Genomic DNA, 20445 nt, shown 5'->3' with positions numbered 1-20445 from the left:
TTTTCCTATGAATTCTAAGCCTCAGAATAGAAGTCACTTTTCTTCACTTCTTATGGGACAAAAAAGCCTTCAGGGCCTCACATTCCCTGTCTATAAAAGAAGCAGACTCGACTAGGACGCCAAAGGTTCCTTCTAGTTTTAACATTCTATGATTCAATGAAAGACACCACGTATAACAGGAAATTGACCTGTATCTGAACCGTGAACCTAAACGAATAAATCCTGATCGACTAGATCCCTTCTGAACAGGTCCTCTGAGACGAAAGAAAGCGTGATGCTCCACAGCACATTTCCATAAATGTTTGCAAGCTTTGGGGTGCTCTAGTCTAAAGACAAATGTGTGCTCCTGCTCTTTGCCCTGGAAAAGAAAAAAATTATGCAAGACAGATTTATTAGGCCAAAAACATACACAGCATTGGGTTACAAGTTCAAACATAGAAATATTCAGCATTAATTTTTTTAATCTAGTTATCCAGCTTATCCTCAACTTAGACAAACTAAGACAAACACTCATTTGTTATCTTCCAACTGAGCCCAAAGGAGTTTAAGTGGTTCATGTTTCTATACAGTATGTTACAATCACACAAGATATTCTCTCTTGTTTCACTTGGGTGACCTCACTGCACAGATATGCACATAATAAAAAATTCTCAGTCACTGTGAGACTATCATAAAAATGGGAAGGAGTATTATGAATTCAACCCAACTCCTCTCAATTAAGATGAAGTAGTCTGTCTACTTTCTTGAAAATATGCTGTTAAGATGAAAACATCCAAGGGTAAGTTTTAACAATGATGTTTTAAAAAGCCTAAGGTAGTCAGTGCAAATATCATTATCTTTTATGGCCTACAGTTGATTACTATATTACCAGGCCAGAGCAGACTCAAAATGGCTACTGGCATAGTTTACCAGTATTTCATTACTGGGTACTCTTCTAAACAATGTTAGCTTTCTTACAAAACATATTACAATGAATAATAAGCCATAAAATTCTCTAGAGCCTTCAAAAATTAAAGAGATGTATGCCTTTGATTTTACTTGTAAATTAAATAAACTGTTCAAACAGCTAAGATAAAGGCTCTATCTACTTAGTAAGATAAAGCTTAGATGATCGGTCTCTACTGAGAGACAACATTGTTAAAATCATAACCCATGTAGAGATTAAATAAAGGTCTATAAGGATATTTACTTTTAAAGAAAGATGATTTGGCAAGCATCACCTTTATATTAATTCTCTTGTTTTCACTACATTAGTATAGATCCAAGAATGTCTAAGTTAGTGTGTATGAGTCATCACACAATAAATCCACCAAAACAGATACATATTGAAGAAAAGTGAACAGAATCCTAAACTTAAATCAAAATGCAGAGTCCATTTCAAATATTCTTAATGGCAAGAAAGGAAAAAAATATTAAATACAGAAAATCCCCTAACCCTTAAACAAAATTAAAAATTTCCATTGCCCTCTCCCAACTAGAAAAGAACTTAGGTGTGCTGTATTCATGTACAACTTCAAGGGTCTTTAGTTGTTGCATAGTAATCACAGCAAAAAGTTATATTCCCTACCAATAACAAGTGATTGGAAAGCACATAGATGATACTTACTCCTGATGATGTCTTTACTAAGAAGAGCAAGAGAAAGACTGAGATTACTCCAAGCTCATATCTCGAGGCCCAATTTTAAATAAGGATTTACTAAGAACTATAACATAGAATAATGGGGCAGAATAATCATTTCACGGAAGGGCTGGGTTACAAGATCACACCTAAATACAATTCAGTCACAGTTACTAGAAGCCAAAATCCTCTTTAGAGCCCTGGGGCAATCTCTTAATTTTACACCTCTGAGAAAGGACTTGAAAGACTTAATATTTCAATAATTCATTTTACAGATAAGGAAACTCAAATCTAGCAAGACTAAAGGATTTGTTCAAAATCACAGATAATAGAAAAGTTGTTACAAGAACCCAAATAGTTGGATTCTTGTATCCTGCCTCCAAGTCCTTCCTTCATCATAAGCAGCATACCAATTCATGCTTGTGTACCACTGGATATCCAAAAAAAATTAGAAAGGAGAAAGGACAGAACAAAAAAGTAATTCAATTTAATTTGAGAAATTTCTATTAACTTTCTACTAACTACTCAATTAAGTTCAAACATTTATTAAGTACATACTACATGCAAGACACTTGCAGAGTTATGCGGATATAAGGATAAAAAACACTATCAGCCTCTTCCTTACTGGGGAGACACAATTTGTATAGGAAGAAGTAAATGAAAAATAATTTGAAGAGGGAGAGAGCTGTAACAACTAGGGGAACCAGAAAAAGCTTCTCATAGGAGTGCCCACATAAACCAAATCTTTTTTTTTTATTTAGTTTTCAGCATTGATTTTCACAAGAGTTTGAATTACAAATTTTCGCCCCATTTCTACCCTCCCCCCAAATCCAAGATGGCGCACATTCTGGTTGCCCTGTTCCCCAGTCAGCCCTACCTTCTGTCACCCCACTCCCCTCCCATCCCCTTTTCCCTTCCTTTCTTGTAGGGCAAGATAAATTTCTACGCCCCACTAACTGTGTATCTTATTTTCTAGTTGCGTGCAAAAACTTTTTTTTTGTTTTTGAACATCTGTTTTTAAAACTTTGAGTTCCAAATTCTCTCCCCTGTTCTCTTCCCACCCACTCTCCCTAAGAAGTCAAGCAATTCAACATAGGCCATATGCATATCATTATGTATAACCCTTCCACAATACTCATGTTGTGAAAGACTAACTATATTTTGCTCCTTCCTAATCTATCCCCCTTTATTGAATTTTCTCCCTTGGCCCTGTCCCCTTTCGAAAGTGTTTGTTTTTGGTTACCTCCACCCCCATCTGCCCTCCCTTCTATCATCCCCCCTTTTTATCTTCTTCCTCCTTCTTTCCTGTGAGGTAAGATACCCAATTGAGTGTGTATGGTATTCCCTCCACAGGTCAAATCTGATGAGAGCAAGAATCACTCATTCCCCCTCACCTGCCCCCTCTTCCCTTCCTACAGAACTGCTTTTTCTTGCCACTTTTATGTGAGATAATTTACCCCATTCTATCTTTCCCTATCTCCCTCTCTCAATATATTCCTCTCTCATCCCTCAATCTGATTTTATTTCTTTTAGATATCTTCCCTTCATCTTCAACTCACCCTGTGCCCAGTCTCTTTCTCTCTATACATACACACACACACACACACACACACGCACACGCACACATATACATACATACACACTCACCTATACGTATACATACATAAAGATATATATATATATGCATATTCCCTTCAGCTACCCTAATACTGAGGTCTCATGAATCATACACATCATCTTTACATGTAGGAATGTAAACAAAACAGTTCAACATTAGTAAGTCCCTTGCAATTTCTTTTTCTTGTTCTTTTTCTTGATTACCTTTTCATGCTTTTCTTGATTCTTGTGTTTGAAAGTCAAATTTTCTATTCAGCTCTGGTCTTTTCACTGAGAAAGCTTGAAAGTCCTCTATTTTATTGAAAATCCATATTTTGCCTTGGAGCATGATACTCAGTTTTGCTGGGTAGGTGATTCTTGCTTTTAATTCTAGCTCCATTGACCTCCGGAATATCGTATTCCAAGCCCTTCGATCTCTTAATGTAGAAGCTGCCAGATCTTGGGTTATTCTGATTGGGTTTCCACAATACTCAAATTGTTTCTTTCTGGCTGCTTGCAGTATTTTCTCCTTGACCTGGGAGCTCTGGAATTTGGTGACAATATTCCTAGGAGTTTTCTTTTTGGAATCTTTTTTTCAGGAGGCAATCGTGGATTCTTTCAATTTCTATTTTACCCTCTGGCTCGAGAATATCAGGGAAGTTCTCCTTGATAATTTCTTGAAAGATGATATCTAGGTTCTTTTTTTGATCATGGCTTTCAGGTAGTCCAATAATTTTTAAATTATCTCTCCCGGATCTATTTTCCAGGTCAGTGGTTTTTCCAATGAGATATTTCACATTGTCTTCCACTTTTTCATTTCTTTGGTTCTGTTTTATAATATCTTGATTTCTCATCAAGTCACTAGCTTCCACTTGCTCCAATCTAATTTTTAAGGTAGTAGTTTCTTCAGTGGTCTTTTGGACCTCCTTTTCCATTTGGCTAATTCTGCCTTTCAAGACATTCTTCTCCTCATCAGCTTTTTGGAGCTCTTTTGCCATTTGAGTTAGTCTATTTTTTAAGGTGTTGTTTTCTTCAGTGTATTTTTCAGCATTTTTGGGGTCTCCTTTAGCAAGTCATTGACTTGTTTTTCATGGTTTTCTCGCACCCTTCTCATTTCTCTTCCCTATTTTTCCTCTACTTCTCTAACTTGCTTTTCCATATCCTTTCTGAGCTCTTCCATGGCCTGACACCAGTTCATGTTTTTCTTGGAGGCTTTTGTTGTAGGCTCTTTGTTGACTTCTTCTGGCTGTATGTTTTGGTCTTCTTTGTCACCAAAGAAAGATTCCAGAGTCTGAGACTGAATCTGGGTGCGTTTTCACTGCCTGGCCATATTCCCAGCCAACTAACTTGACCCTTGAGTTTTTCAGCAAGGTATGACTGCTTGTAGAGTTAAGAGAACTATGTTCCAAGCCTGGGGAGATGTGCCAGCTCTGCCACACCAGCACTCCTCCTTCCCCGGGAACCCCCAACCCGGACTGGACTTAGATCTTCAGCAGGCTCTTCACTCCTGCTCTGATCTGCCACCAGGTGGGCCTCCAGCCGGAAGCAACTGCAGCTGTAGTTCTGTAGCTGCCCCACCTCCACTGCCCCCAGTGCAGTGGCTGAACAGCGAACTCCTTTTTAAACTCTGTCCCCAGCAGCTTTTCGCACTAACCTTCTCTGTTGTCTTTGGTGTTTGTGGGTTGAGAAGTCTGGTAACTGCTGCAGCTCACTGATTCAGGGCGCTAGGTACGCTCCACCCAGCTCCTGGTCTGGTTGGTCTGCCCTGTCTACAGTAGGCTCGGCTCTGCTCTGCTTTGCTCCGCTCCCAGCTCTGTGTGGGATAGACCTCACCCAGAGACCATCCAGGCTGTCCTGGGCTGGAGCCCTGCTTCCTTCTGCTATTTTGTGGGTTCTGCAGTTCTAGAATTGGTTCAGAGCCATTTTTTTATAGGTTTTTGGAGGGGCTCAGCAAGGAGCTCACGCTAGTCCCTGCTTTCCAGCCACCATCTTGGCTCTGCCCCCCCCACATAAACCAAATCTTAAGGAAGCTAATAGTTGATTCTAAGAGATAAAAGTGAAGAGGCAGAGGACTCCAAAAGCCTTTAGAAAACAGTCTGGCAGAAGCATGGAGATGAGTGGTGAAATGTTGAGGTCAGGGAGCAGCCTGGTGGCTCTGGCTAAAAGGGAATTGGGGGTGGGGTGGGGTAGGGGGTGGCACCAGACTGGGGAGAACTTCAAATGCCAGGCAGAGGAAGAGTGACCTAGTGAGGTGTGAGGATTCAGTGAAGAGTGGGCGCCTGGGTGTAATTGGGAGCTGCAGCAAGAGCATTTCCTCAGTGAAATAAGAGGTATCATCCTCTACTGAGAGGGAAAGAGGGTTGAGGAGAGAAAAGTTTTGGAATAGTCACTGAGAGTGAGCTATCACTCACTAACATCTACAAATAACTGACACATAACTTTCATTGCAACAATAAATTGTTTAAAAAAACCCTCTAAAAAGGGTCTGATGCTTTTCACATAAACATTACATACTTCTGGTTTGCCAGGGAGAATATCTGTACGAATATAATGAAAAAGGTGCTAAGGCAGAATGAAATAGATTCCAGTCAGCATTTAGTAGCAATAAGTTACTGCTGTGTCCTAAAGAAAGGATTCGGTGGGTAACTGAGAGAATACTGGATCCAGAGTTGGAAGACTCAAGTTTAAATTCTGGCTATGTTTAAACTGCTTAGCTGTGGATCCAGGCTCTTCTGGTTTCTGTTTTCTTGAAAATAAAATGAGGGGCTTGGACTAGATCAGGGGTGGGGAACCTATGGCCTTGAGGCTACATGTGGCCCTCTAGGCCCTTAAGTGCAACCTTTTGACTGGATCTCCTTGGTTCCCCATCCTTGGACTAGATGATTCTAAAATTCATCAGAGTACAAAATCTATGATTCCATGAAATATAGGTCCTTAAAGAACTCAAAAGGACATTTATGTGGAATAGTGGAAACTTCATTTTTTCATAGATTTTATTTTTTTAATAGAGGAGTTATATTTTGGGATGCTTTGCCTAGAAGGAAGAATAAGATTAGATCAGTAGTTCCAAACCAATGTGTTGAGAGCCATTAGAGAGAGAAGAGAGTTCTTCTTACCACAAAATGTCCTCAATATCCAAATGTTTACCAAAAATTACTGCATTTAAGAACAATAAAATATGCAGTTTGAATGCAAACACTATCCAATGAGCATCCTTGAAACTTTGTTCTGTTACTACGGACTTTGCACAGCTAAGCTTAACATATATTTTTCATATGTTCATTCATTAAAAAAAAAAAAGGTCTGTGCACTTGAATATACAAAATAATTGGGAACCACTAGCCTAGATTATTTTTAAGTTATTTTTCAGCCATGGTAGTTTATAAAACTCCCACCTGTTCATCATCTTCCACAACTACCAAAGTCAATTTGTTCTTCTTGAAGTCCAATCTGGTAATCTTGGGCCTATGAGAATAAGAGGCAGGTTAAAAATACTTATAAAGGACTTAAAGGCATTTGGAAGACAGAAGTACAGGTAACTTCATTTCCTAATCTATAAAATGGGAAAACTGAACTGCAAAATTAACTTCAGAACTCTTGTTCTAAATAAAATTGCCATATACTTAATTGTGAATTAAAAGAAAGGAAAAAAGGAAGGAAATGACTTTTATTCAAAGCTGTAAAAACCAGAAGTCTGAGCTGCAGAACATCTTGTATTAAAAGATTTCATGGTAATTGTGAGCACATGCGTGTGGCTGAAGGCACATGTCTCTCTCCAGTACACTCCTCACCACTCCCCAAGGCCACTTTGTAAAGTTACTTGGATGGCAACTGTAACTCTAGCGAAGTAGACTAGCCTCTCCAGGAGAAAGCAGGGGTTGAGAGATGCATGGTAGATGGCGGGGAAATGGCTTCACAGTAAAGCAAAAAGTAGTTAGAGCAAGCCTAAAATGGAGTGAGTACAGAAATTTTTCAAGTCAAAATAACCTTCCCTTACTCTGCTTTATGTGCTACCTCTCCCTATTAGAACGTAAGCTCCTTGAAGGCAAGGGCTGTCTTTACTTTTGTATTTGCTTAGCACACTACTTACAATCTTGCAGCCATTATTATAAGTAAACACTAAATTAAGAAACATACACATTATGAATAGTAATAAGGAGTCAGAGAGTTGCAGTGGTGTTAATTAAACTCAAGTTAGAAATAGATCATTGGCCACATATTGAAAAACACAAATTAACATTACCTGTGCTGTACTGTGTTTTTATTTATTTTGTTTGTACGGTATGTTTACTTTGTTAAATATTTCCCAATAGTGCTTTAATCTGATTCAGGCTACTAAGAGCTTTTTGAGGACTGAGCTTGATGCTGAAAAATTAAGCAACTTTGCCCAGGGTCCCATAGCCAGTATGGGTCACAAATAGAGGTGGGATTTAATCCACCAGATCTTCCTGGTGGATTAAAAGAGATGGCAAAGCCATCTCTTTATCCACTATAACATAAACATTTAAGCAAAAGAAGAAAGAAGAATAAAATTCTGGGAACCAAAAGTGAATACTCAATGCATGGAGAAAATTATTTTGTTCCTAGGAAAGCAAATGAGTACTAAAAATGCTATATAGAAAAAAATAACACAGATGCAAAGTAGAGACTATAAATTGTACAAGTAAAATCTTCTCATATACTGTGACTCCAAATATTCTAAGAGTTTACCATCTCACCCTATTCTGTCTCAAAGCTGGCACACAGTGAAAAGAGTACCAGACTTGGAGTTGCAAGATCCAAGTTCAAATCCCAACTCTGCAACCCTGGGCAAAAGCTATTGAATCTCTCCAGATCAATTCTTTCATCTATAAAATGAGAGGGTTGGAATAGATGCCTTTTGACATCCCTACTATCTCTTTATATTTATATTTATAATGCAACAAAAGTTTCATTCAACCTACTGAGTCTTTTTTTTGTCCATGGGAATATAAATATCTCTAATTTGAGAAAGAAAACTAAATGAATAAATGAAATTTATTTTACACCACCAGGGGTCAGCAAACTGTAGCTTGTTGGTCTGCTGCTGTTAATGGCCAATGAGCTAAACAGAGTTTTTACCTTTTTAAAAAATTTTATTGTATTTAAAAATGTAAAAATCATTGTTAACTTCTAAACCATGCAAAAATAGGCTACTGGTCATTTTGGGTACTCCAAGAGTACCCAAGTTTGCTGAACTACTTCTACTCAATATTAGCTAAGAGATATTTTACTCACACATTGAGGAAGGGAAGGAAAGGAAAAGGATGAGAGTCAAAGTTAGGAGGGAGACAGTGTAGCCTAGTAGACAAATGGCTAAACAGAGTTAAAAATCTTGTGCTTAAATAATACCTCTTAATACCTATTAGCTGTGTTACCATGGCAAATCACTGAACTACTCTAAGCCTTAGGAAAATCTGTAAGACTATAAATGGCTTGAGATCTGTATCAATAAAGGGATAAAATCACAGATTCTTGACATGTCTTGACACACTTTTTATACATCTTTCTACGTCTCTGTAATGACCTTTCATATCTATTAATAGAAACATATTAATTGGCCACATGAATTTTGCCTTTACTTGGTATGGTTTTGCCTCTCTTGGTAGACAGTTTAAAATTTTATTCTAAAAGATTTGCTTCATCTTTATATATATATATATATATATATATATATATATATATTTTTAGCACTGGGGAATGTTCATATTGCCTTCAAGTGAAAAATAAGCAGGGTAAAATATCTTTAAATCTGTTTTAAGTAGGCTTACCAAAAGAATAAACCGATTTTGGTCTCTCCTTCAAACACAAGGACTCCTGTTGGAGTGAGTCCTAGACTATAGTCATTTCCATCCCGAGCCTAATTTTAAATAGATAAAGATAAATATATTTTCACACAATATTAATTGTATGTAGCTTAATAAAATATATATTCAAAGAGCTATATTCTCTAAAATAACTTTCAGAGGAAAGCAAAAATTTTATCTATTATTTCAACCACCAGTCATAAGTTGCACCTCTAATGAAAGTGCTTTATACTATGGAACTATGCCCAAAGGGCTATAAAAATGTGCATGCCCTTTGACCCAGCAATATCACTCCTAGGGCTATATCCCAAAGAGATCATACAAGTGGGAAACGGACCCATATGTACAAAAATATCTATAGCAGCTTTTCTTGTGGTGGCAAAGAATTGGAAATCAAGGGGATGCCCATCAATTGGAGAATGGCTAAACAAATTGTGGTATATGAATGTAATGGAATACTATTGTGCTGTAAGAAATGAAGAGCAGACAGACTTCATTATAACCTGTAATGACATATGAACTGATGCTGAGTGAGGGGAACAGAACCAGGAGATCATTATACACGATTACAGACACACGGTATCTGTAAGGACTAACTTTGTAGACTTGACTCCTCTCATCGATGCAAGCTTCAAAGACAGCTCCAAAAGACTCATGATAGAAAAAGCTATTATGCACATCCAGAAAAAGAATTATGGAATCTGAATGCAGATGAAAGCAAACTTTTTACTCTCTTTTTTGGTTTCATTTCTCCTTTCTCATGACTCATTCCATTGGTTATAATTCTTCTTTACAACTGGACTATTATGTAAATAATTTCAATGTGAAGGTATATGTAGAACCTACATTGGATTACATGCTGTCTTGGGGGGAAGAAGGGAGAGGGAGGGAGAGAAAATTTGGAACCCCAAAACTTGTGGAACTGAGTGTTGTAAAGGAAAAATAAGAAAATAAATATGTAAAAAAAAAAGTGCTTTAGAAACAAATTCCAAACATACTTTTCACAGACCCCTCCGATATTCTATTTCCCTGAGTAAATCAGGAAAAATTTAAAAGGAAATTGTCACTGGTAAATGAGAGGAAAATAATATTTCATGTGTTCACTAGTTTGCCAAGTCCCTTCAAAAGTAAAAGTATTGCATCTTGTTTGAGAACACTTTAATTTCTGAACTGAAAAATGAAAAGTGAGCCCAAAACAAAGACCTAGTAAGTGCTTTTTCCCTAATCCATTCAAGATACTTTTCACGAATGGAAAAACTAATTAGAAGAGCACCTGCAGGTTTCAGTGGTCTAATCTCACTTATCTACAATTTGCAAAAAGGCATTTGGATTTCAGATATTATTTTACCTTTTTGTAAGGAGACTGACTTTTAAAATATCAGATCCATTTTGGCGTTTAACAGAGGAATTATCCTTTTAAAAATATAAAATCAATGCTCCGCCAAAGACAACACGCATATAACTTACCTAAATGGAAAATCTATTACCTGTAATTATTTAAAAATCTATGCTTTTGTGGATATGGAGGGTATTACCTCCTTCATGCAGATTACAACCCCTATGAAACTTTGTAAAACTGTCTTGGAAAAGTGGTAGGGCCAAAAATATTCACACATTGCAGCCAAACTGAGAAAGGTACTCTCCTAATCTAGGATGGTTTTTTGATAACAAAAAAGAGCATCAACTGGCCCATACATAATATTTCATGTGAGTCATATATTACATTATTTTAAGTATTTCAAAACACTCCAAAACTAAACATCGCATGTCAATAAACATGCACGAAAAGAGGAGAAAGTATCTCAAGGTCCCACTTGCCTTTACTACATGCATATCCACTCCATACATTTCTAGCCATTTGGCTTTGTTCAGATAGTTGGTCTCAGCCTGTGCTGGTGTTTGACCCCTGAAATTAAAGGAAAAAAGTAATCACCAAAAAGCCTCAAATTAAACATTAAACAACCATTTAGGTACAAGAAGAATAATGGTCAATGTGTGCTGGTGCTGGTACCTGTATTCTTTCCATTTCTCAAAAATAGCTAGCTCCATTTCTTCTGTCTGAATGGGCACAAACCTGAATTCAGACACAAGCTCAGGGCCATGTTCAGCAAGATCATAGTCACCAAGTTCAGCTACAAACACAAAAGTTGCACAGTTATATTTTGTTCAGTACAAGTGAGATTACTTCAGGCTAAACGTGTCTTGAAAGTCAGCTTTACCAACATAAAATACTACTGAAGTTGAAGACATCCAGTTTATTCTCATGCAATTATATATCCATCCTAATCCTACTAGATCAGATAAATCATAAAACTTACTAATAAGTCAACATATATTACAAAGAAGTCTAACTTGAATACCTCTGGGCCTCCCAGGGGGTAAACGAGCCCTTAGAAAAGCATTCTTTTTGATAAAACACAGCAAGTACAATAAATGATACAAAATTCTTAGGGGTCAATTGACAGGCATCAACCTCAACTATGTGCAAAGGAGTAGCATGTGTTAACAGAAAAAATCTCTAGACCTGGAGTCAGGTAACTTAGTTCTGATTATCCCAATTAAGCCAGTATGCTTCACTGGACGTCAGTTCCCCCATTCATAAAATTATATGTAAGTGGCTTCTTGGAATGATGGGGAAGGGAAGAGGTCTGGGGCTGTTCCTCTCAGGATACATCGCACTCCCCAGAGCCCCAGTGTGCTCACAAGAGCTGGTTTCCACATTGGGAGCTGAGATAATTAGCAGCATGCTGGCCTCTTAGGGCAAGGTTATGCTCAGGAGTTAGGGTGCACTGAAGTACTGATACGCAGCCCTCTCCAGAAAGCTCTCTCCTATCTGTCCTTAGACAGGCACTGCTAAGCTCCCAAGGGGAAAAAGTGACCCTGATGATCCACCCCACACATAGCTCAGGGTAAGCACCAATCTCCCTAACATCCTGGCCCAGAAAAACAACACCTGGGAGCCAGAGGGGTGCATGGGCCCCATCTGGCCTAGTGGTGTAAGTAAAGAGGATTTTGTCATCCTTTGTAGTGTTTAGTTTCTCAGGATCCATGGCCACGGCAATCTCTAGTTTCGAGGTGTTAGATAAATATTTCCCAGGCTCATAACCTGTAAACATCTGCACCACGGTTATGCAGTGAGATATAGGGGTGGTGTGTGATTCTTACTATGCTTGCACTGAAAGTTAACCCGTGAGGCATTCTTTGTCTGTTGCCCTATAAAGCAAGTGGGTCAGTAAGTGGGGAAGCCATAGGGGAATATGACAGTATTAATTTTGTGTGTGCCTTGATCAGCCCCCATCAAGGCTTGGGGGGAATCTGTTTGCTTTAACCAGCCCCCACTGAGGTTTAGGGGACTCTGTAGGAGTTGTAGCTCCTACTATAGTCTCACTGGTCCCTGCAAGAAGGGTAATTAGGGAATGCTGTAGGAGTTGGGGCTCCCATTATCAGCAATGCTTCTGAGAAGAGCGGGGTGGAGCCAAGATGGTGGCTGGAAAGCAGGGACTTGCTTAAGCTCTCCCCCAAGTTCCTCCAAACACCTGTAAAAGATGGCTCTGAACAAATTCTAGAGCTGCGGAATCCATGAAATAGCAGAGGGAAGCAGGTCTCCAGCCCAAGACGGCCTGGATAGTCACTGGGAAGGGTCTATCACATGGTGCAGAGAGTGGAGAGCAGCACAGAGTGGGCTGCGCCAGGACAGGCCAGAACCGGAATCAGCCAGCCAGAACACGCCTTGGGGCCATGAAACAGTGAGCTGTGGCAGTTACCAGACTTCTCAACCCACAAATGCCAAAGAACAGTGAGCAGGTTAGTGGGAAAACTGTTAGATGGGGTTAGAAAGCGGTCCGGGCCCGCCCTAAGGGTGGTGGAGGTGGTGCTGCTGTGGCAGCAGCAGGAAGCTCCTGCAGCTGCTTCCCAAGCCCCTGGCTCACACAGTGGGAGGAATCAAGCAGCAAACCACAACAGGAGTACAGGGCTTGCTTTGCCCTGCTTGGATCTGGGTAGCAATCCTGGTTGGCGGTTCTCGGGGGAGGAGCGCAACTGCGGCAGAGCTTGCGGTGACAGTGGAGTAGAAGTAGCTCTGAAAACAGCAGCACAGCCCCTAAAGCTTGGGACAAAGCTCTCTCTACTCTTCAAGCAGTCATACCCTGACAAAAAGCTCAAGGGTCAAGTAGTTGGCAGGAAACATGAACAGGCAGCGAAAATGGACTCAAGACTCAGAATCAGACCCAGACCTTAGAATCTTTTTTTGGTAGCAAAGAAGATCAAAACATACAGCCAGAAGAAGTCAACAAAGTCAAAGAGCCTACATCAAAAGGCTCCAAGAAAAACATAAACTGGTCTCAGGCCATAGAAGAGCTCAAAAAGGATTTGGAAAAGCAAGGAAGATAAGTAGAGGAAAAATTAGGAAGAGAAATGAGAACGATGCGAGAAAACCATGAAAAACAAGTCAATGACCTGCTAAAGGAGACACAAAAATATACTGAAGAAAATAACACCTTAAAGAACAGACTAACCCAAATGGCAAAAGAGCTCCGAAAAGCCAATGAGGAGAAGAATGCCTTGAAAGGCAGAATCAGCCAAATGGAAAAGGAGAGTCCAGAAGACCACTGAAGAAAATACTACCTTAAAAATTAGATGGGAGCAAGTGGAAGCTAGTGACTTTTTGAGAAATCAAGAGAAAAGGAGAACTGCCCTGATATTCTAGAGCCACAGAGCAAAACAGAAACTGAAATCTGTTAGAGGCTAGAGTCCAAAAACTTCAGTGCCTCCTCTGTGATGTGAAACAGATGGAGATTGCCACTCTTATCATGTTCATGACTGGTGTTTCTGACCCCATCCAGCTTTCTTTATCTTATGTTTAATTTCTGGATCTCCTTTCTAAAGAACAGCTAGTCAAAGCATCTGTCCTTAATTTCTTCAGTAAACCTGATGAACTAGAGACTATATACTAAGAGTCTATTATATCTAGCGTGATGCTCAAGTCCTACTCTGATACCTCATCATGGCAAAGAGATAACCCTGGAAGGTCATATCAAGCTAAAAAGGCTTCGAGTATACATGTAGTGGTTGACTGGGTCTATCATCTGCGAGCCAAAGAAATTTAAGATCAGAAAGGTATACACTAAGGTATAGAAGAGAGGTTTCTGGTCTGCAACTATGATATTTTCTAGTAAATTCTCAACAATAAGATTACAAACATATGCAAAAAGTATAAGATACAACCCCTGCCATCAATGAGCCTGTAATCTATATAGGAATACAACATTTACATGAGGTTAAGAGAAAATATAATGCCTAAAGAATGATAATTAATGCAAAAAATACTTCTTCAGACAGACCTGCCTTCAGTCTCTTTTAAAAGTCTTTCAACAGTTCTATAAATCACTGCCTCAAGATGCAAATATTTCCCCTTACTGAAAAAAACTGAAGCACAGAAAAACATAAATTAAAAGAAGAGAAACTTTCTGAGATGGACTGCTTTTGATAATAATTGCAAATACTCTGAAAAGTTAGAGTGAGACTACAGCCACACACATCAACTTAATCCCTGCCCATTTTGATACAACAGAACTCAAATTATTAAGCTTCAGAGAATGACACTTAACTGGCATGTAAATGAATTTTTCTTTTCCTTTTTGGGGAATAGGGAAAAAGTAACACAGGTAAGGATTCATTCAGTGTCAGATATAAAAGGAATACTGAAGACTCCCACATTCATGCTCTCTGACCTGTATATAAAATCTAGATCTTTTAACAATTCGACAGAACACAGAGAAAAACAGCCTTATGATTGAGACTATGAAACAAATCCTAAAAAGCTAATCCCTGGCACTAAAAAGCCAGCTAGCTATCACACAGTCAATACATACTCGTCCTTCTTTCCCAGGCATTAAGTAAATTTAGAATTAAAAAAAGAACCTTAAACATAAACTGCAGAAAAAATGTCAAGATATTACTTGTTCTCATCCCATTTTTTTAAATTAGCATGGCATTATAGAAAGAATGGGAGATTGAGTGAGAGGGCTCTGCCACTTAACACTTGAGTTATCTCCAAAGTGAAAAGGATAGACTAGATCAACTCTCAGTTCCCATTTGGCTCTAAATCTCTGGCCCTGTGATCTAGAGCATTACAGAAGGTCTTCTGGTAGAGAAAAACAGATCCAATTCTAAGGAGGACAAAAAAGGACCTTGTTCTCCCTCATAGGGATTTGGGGCTTTAAAAGAGAAAACAATCAAATCTTCTTAACCTATAAGTTCAAGTCCACAAGATTAATTTAGCAAGTTACTTTTACAAACTCACATACTTACTTTCTCAGAATTTAAAGACAGAGAAATTATGCTAAGTTCACTTCAGTGATATATGTATTAAATACCAGAAATGGTGGAAATCTGGTTTGGAATTACTGTAAGTCTACAAAATACACCCCTGTTACACAGCACTTGTATTGAGAAGACAAACTATAAGTATGGATTACAGACACAGCTTGTCCCAAAAGTCTTAGTTTTAAGCTATTAAAACTTCGTTCCTGGAAATAAACTATACAGTAGTAACCCCTTATCTGTAAGGGATATGTTCCAAGACTCCCAGTGGATGTCTGAAACCATGGATAGTACCAAAACCTAAATAGTTCTAGCTTTAACTTTTAACACTTATGTTAATTTTATTGTACCACGCTTGCTCGCTCTCCCCCACCACCACCCATGCCCTTGGCTTGGCACTCCATGCCCTCTCCCCAACCAGATTTGGGGCTTAAGAACTTGATGCCAGGAGGAGACTGCCCCACTCTGCCTATCCAGCCACATGGCTTCCAACCCTTCCAACTCAGGTTCCACAGGTCTGACTCCTGCCTCTACAGGTCCTTGAACTGTGTGCCATTTCTCCCTCCATGGGCCGGCAGCCCACTTCCTGCCTCCCTCATTCCCCTAGAATTCACTGCTGACCTCAGGTAACTGAAACCATGGAAAGTGAAACAATGGTTATGAGGTGACTACTGTATTTATTGATATAAATCTATCCCATAGTAACAAAACAAGTATGTTCTCCCACTTATCTTGCTCCTTCGTCCCCTGGTCCCCCACTTTTGACAAAAACACAGGAATAAAGGCAGGTAAACTTGCTGAAAGCAAAGGAGAAGTAACTATCCAGTCTGAACTGGAAATGAAATATGGCTTTCAGAACACAATTTTTTGCAGATTCTTTGCTGTTATCTCTTTAAATTCCTTGACATAAACAACAACTAAAAAGGCAAACATAAGACGGCCTTTATGAAGAAGAGTAGCCCACCTTGCAATGTATAAGCTGCCAACTGGACCGCTGTGTCAAAAGGACATTCCAATCTGAAATCAAAATAACGATTTGTTTAAAAACAAGCTTCTTTAAACGTAAGCCTTCAATAGTTTATTCTTTTAGGGAAGATGAAGAAGCAAAATGGAACATGCAATTGATATCTTATCATGAAAAAAATATTTCTATATCAGAGGTTCTTGACCTGGGCCTTGAACTTGTATTTTTTTCTCCCTCCAATTTTAATAACTTAACTGGTTTCCTTTATAATCCTACAAACTTTTATTTTATGCGATTAAAAACATGATGGGGTCCACAGGCCTTAAAAGACTGCCAAAGAGGTCCACGACACAAAAAAGTTAAGAACACCTATTCTATGTAAATATTATTTTCCAAAAACATAAAAGAGCTGCCATATAACCCAAGTAACTAGTACTTACTTTCCACTGAGAATATCTTGCTTTAACTGAAGAACAAATAAATACCTAGAAAAAGAAAAGGCCAACAATTTGTATTAGCGAAGCATTTGTTGTAGTAAGGAACAATTCTATCCCCTAGTAGAAGAGAAACATTCTAATCAGAGAACACACATTTTAAAAAGAGAAGTCTGGACTTTTTCCTAAGTCTAGACCAGTGCTCAGATACACTGGAGTAGGATCAGAAACTTAGAAGAGACCTTAGAAAACATCTAGAGGCAAAGTCAGTCATTATGCTAAGGAGGAAACTGAGGTCTAAAGAAGCTCAATGACTTGCTCAAGGTCCCACAAAGATGGAATTTGAACCCTGTTCCTTGGACTCCAAATCTAGTCCTTATACCCCTATGCCATACTGCCTCCGAGTTACTTGGAAAACTTGATCAAAAGGGATGTAATGATCAGATCCCCAAATCGAGTACACACTCTGCTAAGAATGATAGTAAAATGAATACCTTTTACTTACAAGGAAATACATACATTTATTTCCAGTTTTTTCCTCTTCCAGGAAGACAGGTAGATACATTATTTTAATAAAAGATATTAGTAGTATATTTTAATCCTCTAATTTGGGAAACTGATTCCATAATCAAACATCTATACTTGCAACTTGCTACATAATCATCATTTATTTTTATCTCATTTTATGAATGGAAGATGTAAAGACATAAGGGCTTTGTGAATGAAATTCAGAGGTTATCAGCTGTACATGTATACCCTTCCCACTGGATCATACCAAGAAATCAAAACATGTCTGTGATCTATTAAAGTTTCTTACTGGAAGGCCTGATCACCTCCCTCTAATCAAAATGCCATGAATAAAAACTGAATAGTTATGACTTGATAGTATTTCTTTCATTGCATAATAAAGGAGTAGCTAAATTCTAGGGTTCAAATTTATTCAATGCCAGTCCTGAGAGGTATTCTCCCAACTTAGTGGCAAACTATAAAACAGGGAACGCCACCATATAGCCATAATATTGTAGAAAGAAATCAAAAGTCAGAGAAGGTAAATCAATATAGTCTGAAGAAAATGAATTTTCCAAATTCATGAACTCTAGCTGTCATAAAAGACTGTCATTGATATCACTTCACTATTGTTTTGCTGCAGCCTATTCACAGTAGTACTTCTCCATGCTTTTTCTTTTCTTTTTCAAATCAATCAAACAAAAAGGATTTATTAAGGGCTACTATGTGCAGGCACTTAGCTAAGTGCTAGGGATGCCAATGAAAGGTAAAAACAGTCTTGGTCTCAAAGAGCTCACACTGCAATGGGGGACAGACAGGTGTAAATAACTAGTCATACACAAGACCCATATAGGGTAGATGAATGGTAATCTAGCTGGTAGTAGAGGTAGCTAGGAAGCACAGTGGACAGAACACTGGATTCAGAAAAATCTAGGTTCAGACATCCTAGAATGATCCTCATCAAGTCACTTTGTCTGCCTCAGTTTCCTCAACTCTAAAGCAGGGATAATAAACATTGCTCCCAAATTTTTTTTTAAATTTCAAGTTCCAGATTGTCTCCCTCTTTCCAGCTCCTCCTATAACTCACTGAGAAGGTGAGAAATATATCAATTATACATATTAAATCATGCAAAACATAGTACCATATAAGCCATATCACACACAAAAAAGCAAGGAAAAAAAATGGAAAATTACACTTCAGTTTGCACGCAGAGTTGACCAGTTCATCATGAATCCTTCAGGAACTGGCATGGACCATTGTATTCATCACAGCAGCTAAGAGTTCCACAGTTGATCATCACAGCAACACTGCTATTACTGTGCACAATGATCTCCTGGTTCTTCTCACTTCACTCAGCATTACTTCATATAGATCTTCCCAGGCTTTTCTGAAACCATCTTCCTCATCATTTCTTATGTTGTTGTTCAGTCTTATCCAACTCTTGATCCCATGGAACAAAGCATACCAGGCCCTTCCATCTGCCACTACCTCTCGAAATCTGTCCAAGTTCATGTTCCTTGTTTCCACGCTATTATCTATCCATCTTATCCTCTGCCATCCTCTTTTCCTTTTGCCTTCAATCTTTTACAACACTGAGGTCTTTTCCAATGAGTCCTGTCTTCTCATTATGTGGCCAAAGTATTTAAGCTTCACTATTTGACCTTCCAGTGAATAGAATGAATTAATTTAAGTATTAACTGATTTAAACTCTTTGCTGTCAGGTCTTCTCCAGCACCACAATTAGAAAGCATCAATTCCTTATAGTCCAACTTTCACAGCTATACATTACTATCAAAAACCCCGCTACTTTGACTATACAGACCTTTGTTGGCAAGACAATATTTCTGCTTTTTAGTTTGCTTTCCAAATTTGCCATAGCTTTCCTTCCAAGGAACAATGTTCCATTTTATGGCCGCAGTCCATCAGTGATATTTGGGCCCAAGAACAGAAAATCTGACACAACTTCCATTTCTTCTCCCTCTATTTGCCAGGAAGCAATGGGACACCAGTTGACAAAATCTGATTTTTTTGATGTTAAGCTTCAAGCCAGTTTGAGTTTTCATTCTCATCAAAAGGTTTCTTAATTCTTCACTTTCTGCCAGAGTGGTATCAACTGCTATCTGAGATTGCTGATATATCTCCTGGAAACCTTTATTCTGGCTTTTGATTCATTCGACCTGGCATTTCACATCATGTAGTTGGCATATAAATTAAATAAATAGCATGACAATATACAGCCTTGTCACATTTCTTTTCCAATCTTAAATCAAACAGTTGTCCCACATTCAGTTCTAAATGTTGCTTCTTGGCCCAAACACAAGTTCCTCATGAGACAAGTAAGATGATCTGGTATCATTAAGGCAGAATTCATGACTTCAAAGATAACCATGAATATGCTTGAATGATCCAGAATCGCAGGATATAAGAAATTCTCTAAGTAGAAGGCAGAGGAGTTAAAGCATTTATTGAAACTCAAAAGTAGCAGACCCACAGACTAGTGTCCACAATTCAACATCCTGGCAAGAACCTTCCAAAACCAGTATGCCCATCTCACAATAGCAACCAGGAGGCCACACAGAAAAACACTATGGCAGCAAGCCAAGCCATACTGGTGCTTCCCTGCCCAATGCCAGGGCCCTCCAGCAAGAAGACCACCCACTGGCCTCAAGTCCCTGCTCAGCACTCTCCAGTCTCCAAGAGGGTCAGTCCTGTTTTTTTGTTTGTAGCACCTGCCGCCGTCACTGCAGCAATCTCCAAGCTGTGTTCCAGCTAGCTGACTACTTCCTCTCTCCTTCAGCTCTTAACTGCTCTCACCAAATGCCTCTTAGCTCTGCTCCAACTGTTCAGCAAGCTCCTCCCACCACAGGCTTCATGTCATCACATGGACCAGAACTCAGGTGCCTACCATTGGCTCCAGTCCTAGCCACTCCCCCAGTACCCTGAGAGCCCTGCCCCCGAAGCCCACTCAAATGGGTGGGAAAGATCTTCCCATTCACTGATTGCCTTTATATCTGGTACTTCCATCTCTTTAAGGACTTGTCACATATTATGACCTAGACAGTCAATGAAGCAGAAGTAGATATTTTCTTGGAACTCTCCTGCTTTCTCCATAATCCAGTGAATGTTGGCAATTGGGTCTTTGGTTCCTCTGCCTTTTTGAAAACCACCTTGCTCTCCCA

The 20445-nt window shown here is 38.9% G+C and overlaps 1 protein-coding gene across 3 annotated transcripts in view; it reads right to left on the bottom strand.

The window, feature by feature from the left end:
- Positions 1–20445, bottom strand: part of EPB41L5 (erythrocyte membrane protein band 4.1 like 5) — a 118805-nt gene that overhangs the window by 47910 nt on the left and 50450 nt on the right. For all 3 annotated transcript variants that reach the window (XM_036743519.1, XM_036743521.1, XM_036743520.1), the window contains 7 exons: positions 16765–16809; positions 16325–16377; positions 11051–11171; positions 10858–10945; positions 9004–9092; positions 6610–6679; positions 189–358 (listed from right to left, as the gene is read on the bottom strand). In XM_036743519.1, the coding sequence (XP_036599414.1) occupies positions 189–358; positions 6610–6679; positions 9004–9092; positions 10858–10945; positions 11051–11171; positions 16325–16377; positions 16765–16809 (636 nt within the window). The remainder of the gene's footprint in view (positions 1–188; positions 359–6609; positions 6680–9003; positions 9093–10857; positions 10946–11050; positions 11172–16324; positions 16378–16764; positions 16810–20445) is intronic.

Source organism: Trichosurus vulpecula, chromosome 2 (assembly GCF_011100635.1).
Source record: "Trichosurus vulpecula isolate mTriVul1 chromosome 2, mTriVul1.pri, whole genome shotgun sequence".
Taxonomy (NCBI): Eukaryota; Metazoa; Chordata; class Mammalia; order Diprotodontia; family Phalangeridae; genus Trichosurus; species Trichosurus vulpecula.
This window is presented reverse-complemented; position numbering and strand designations above follow the sequence as displayed.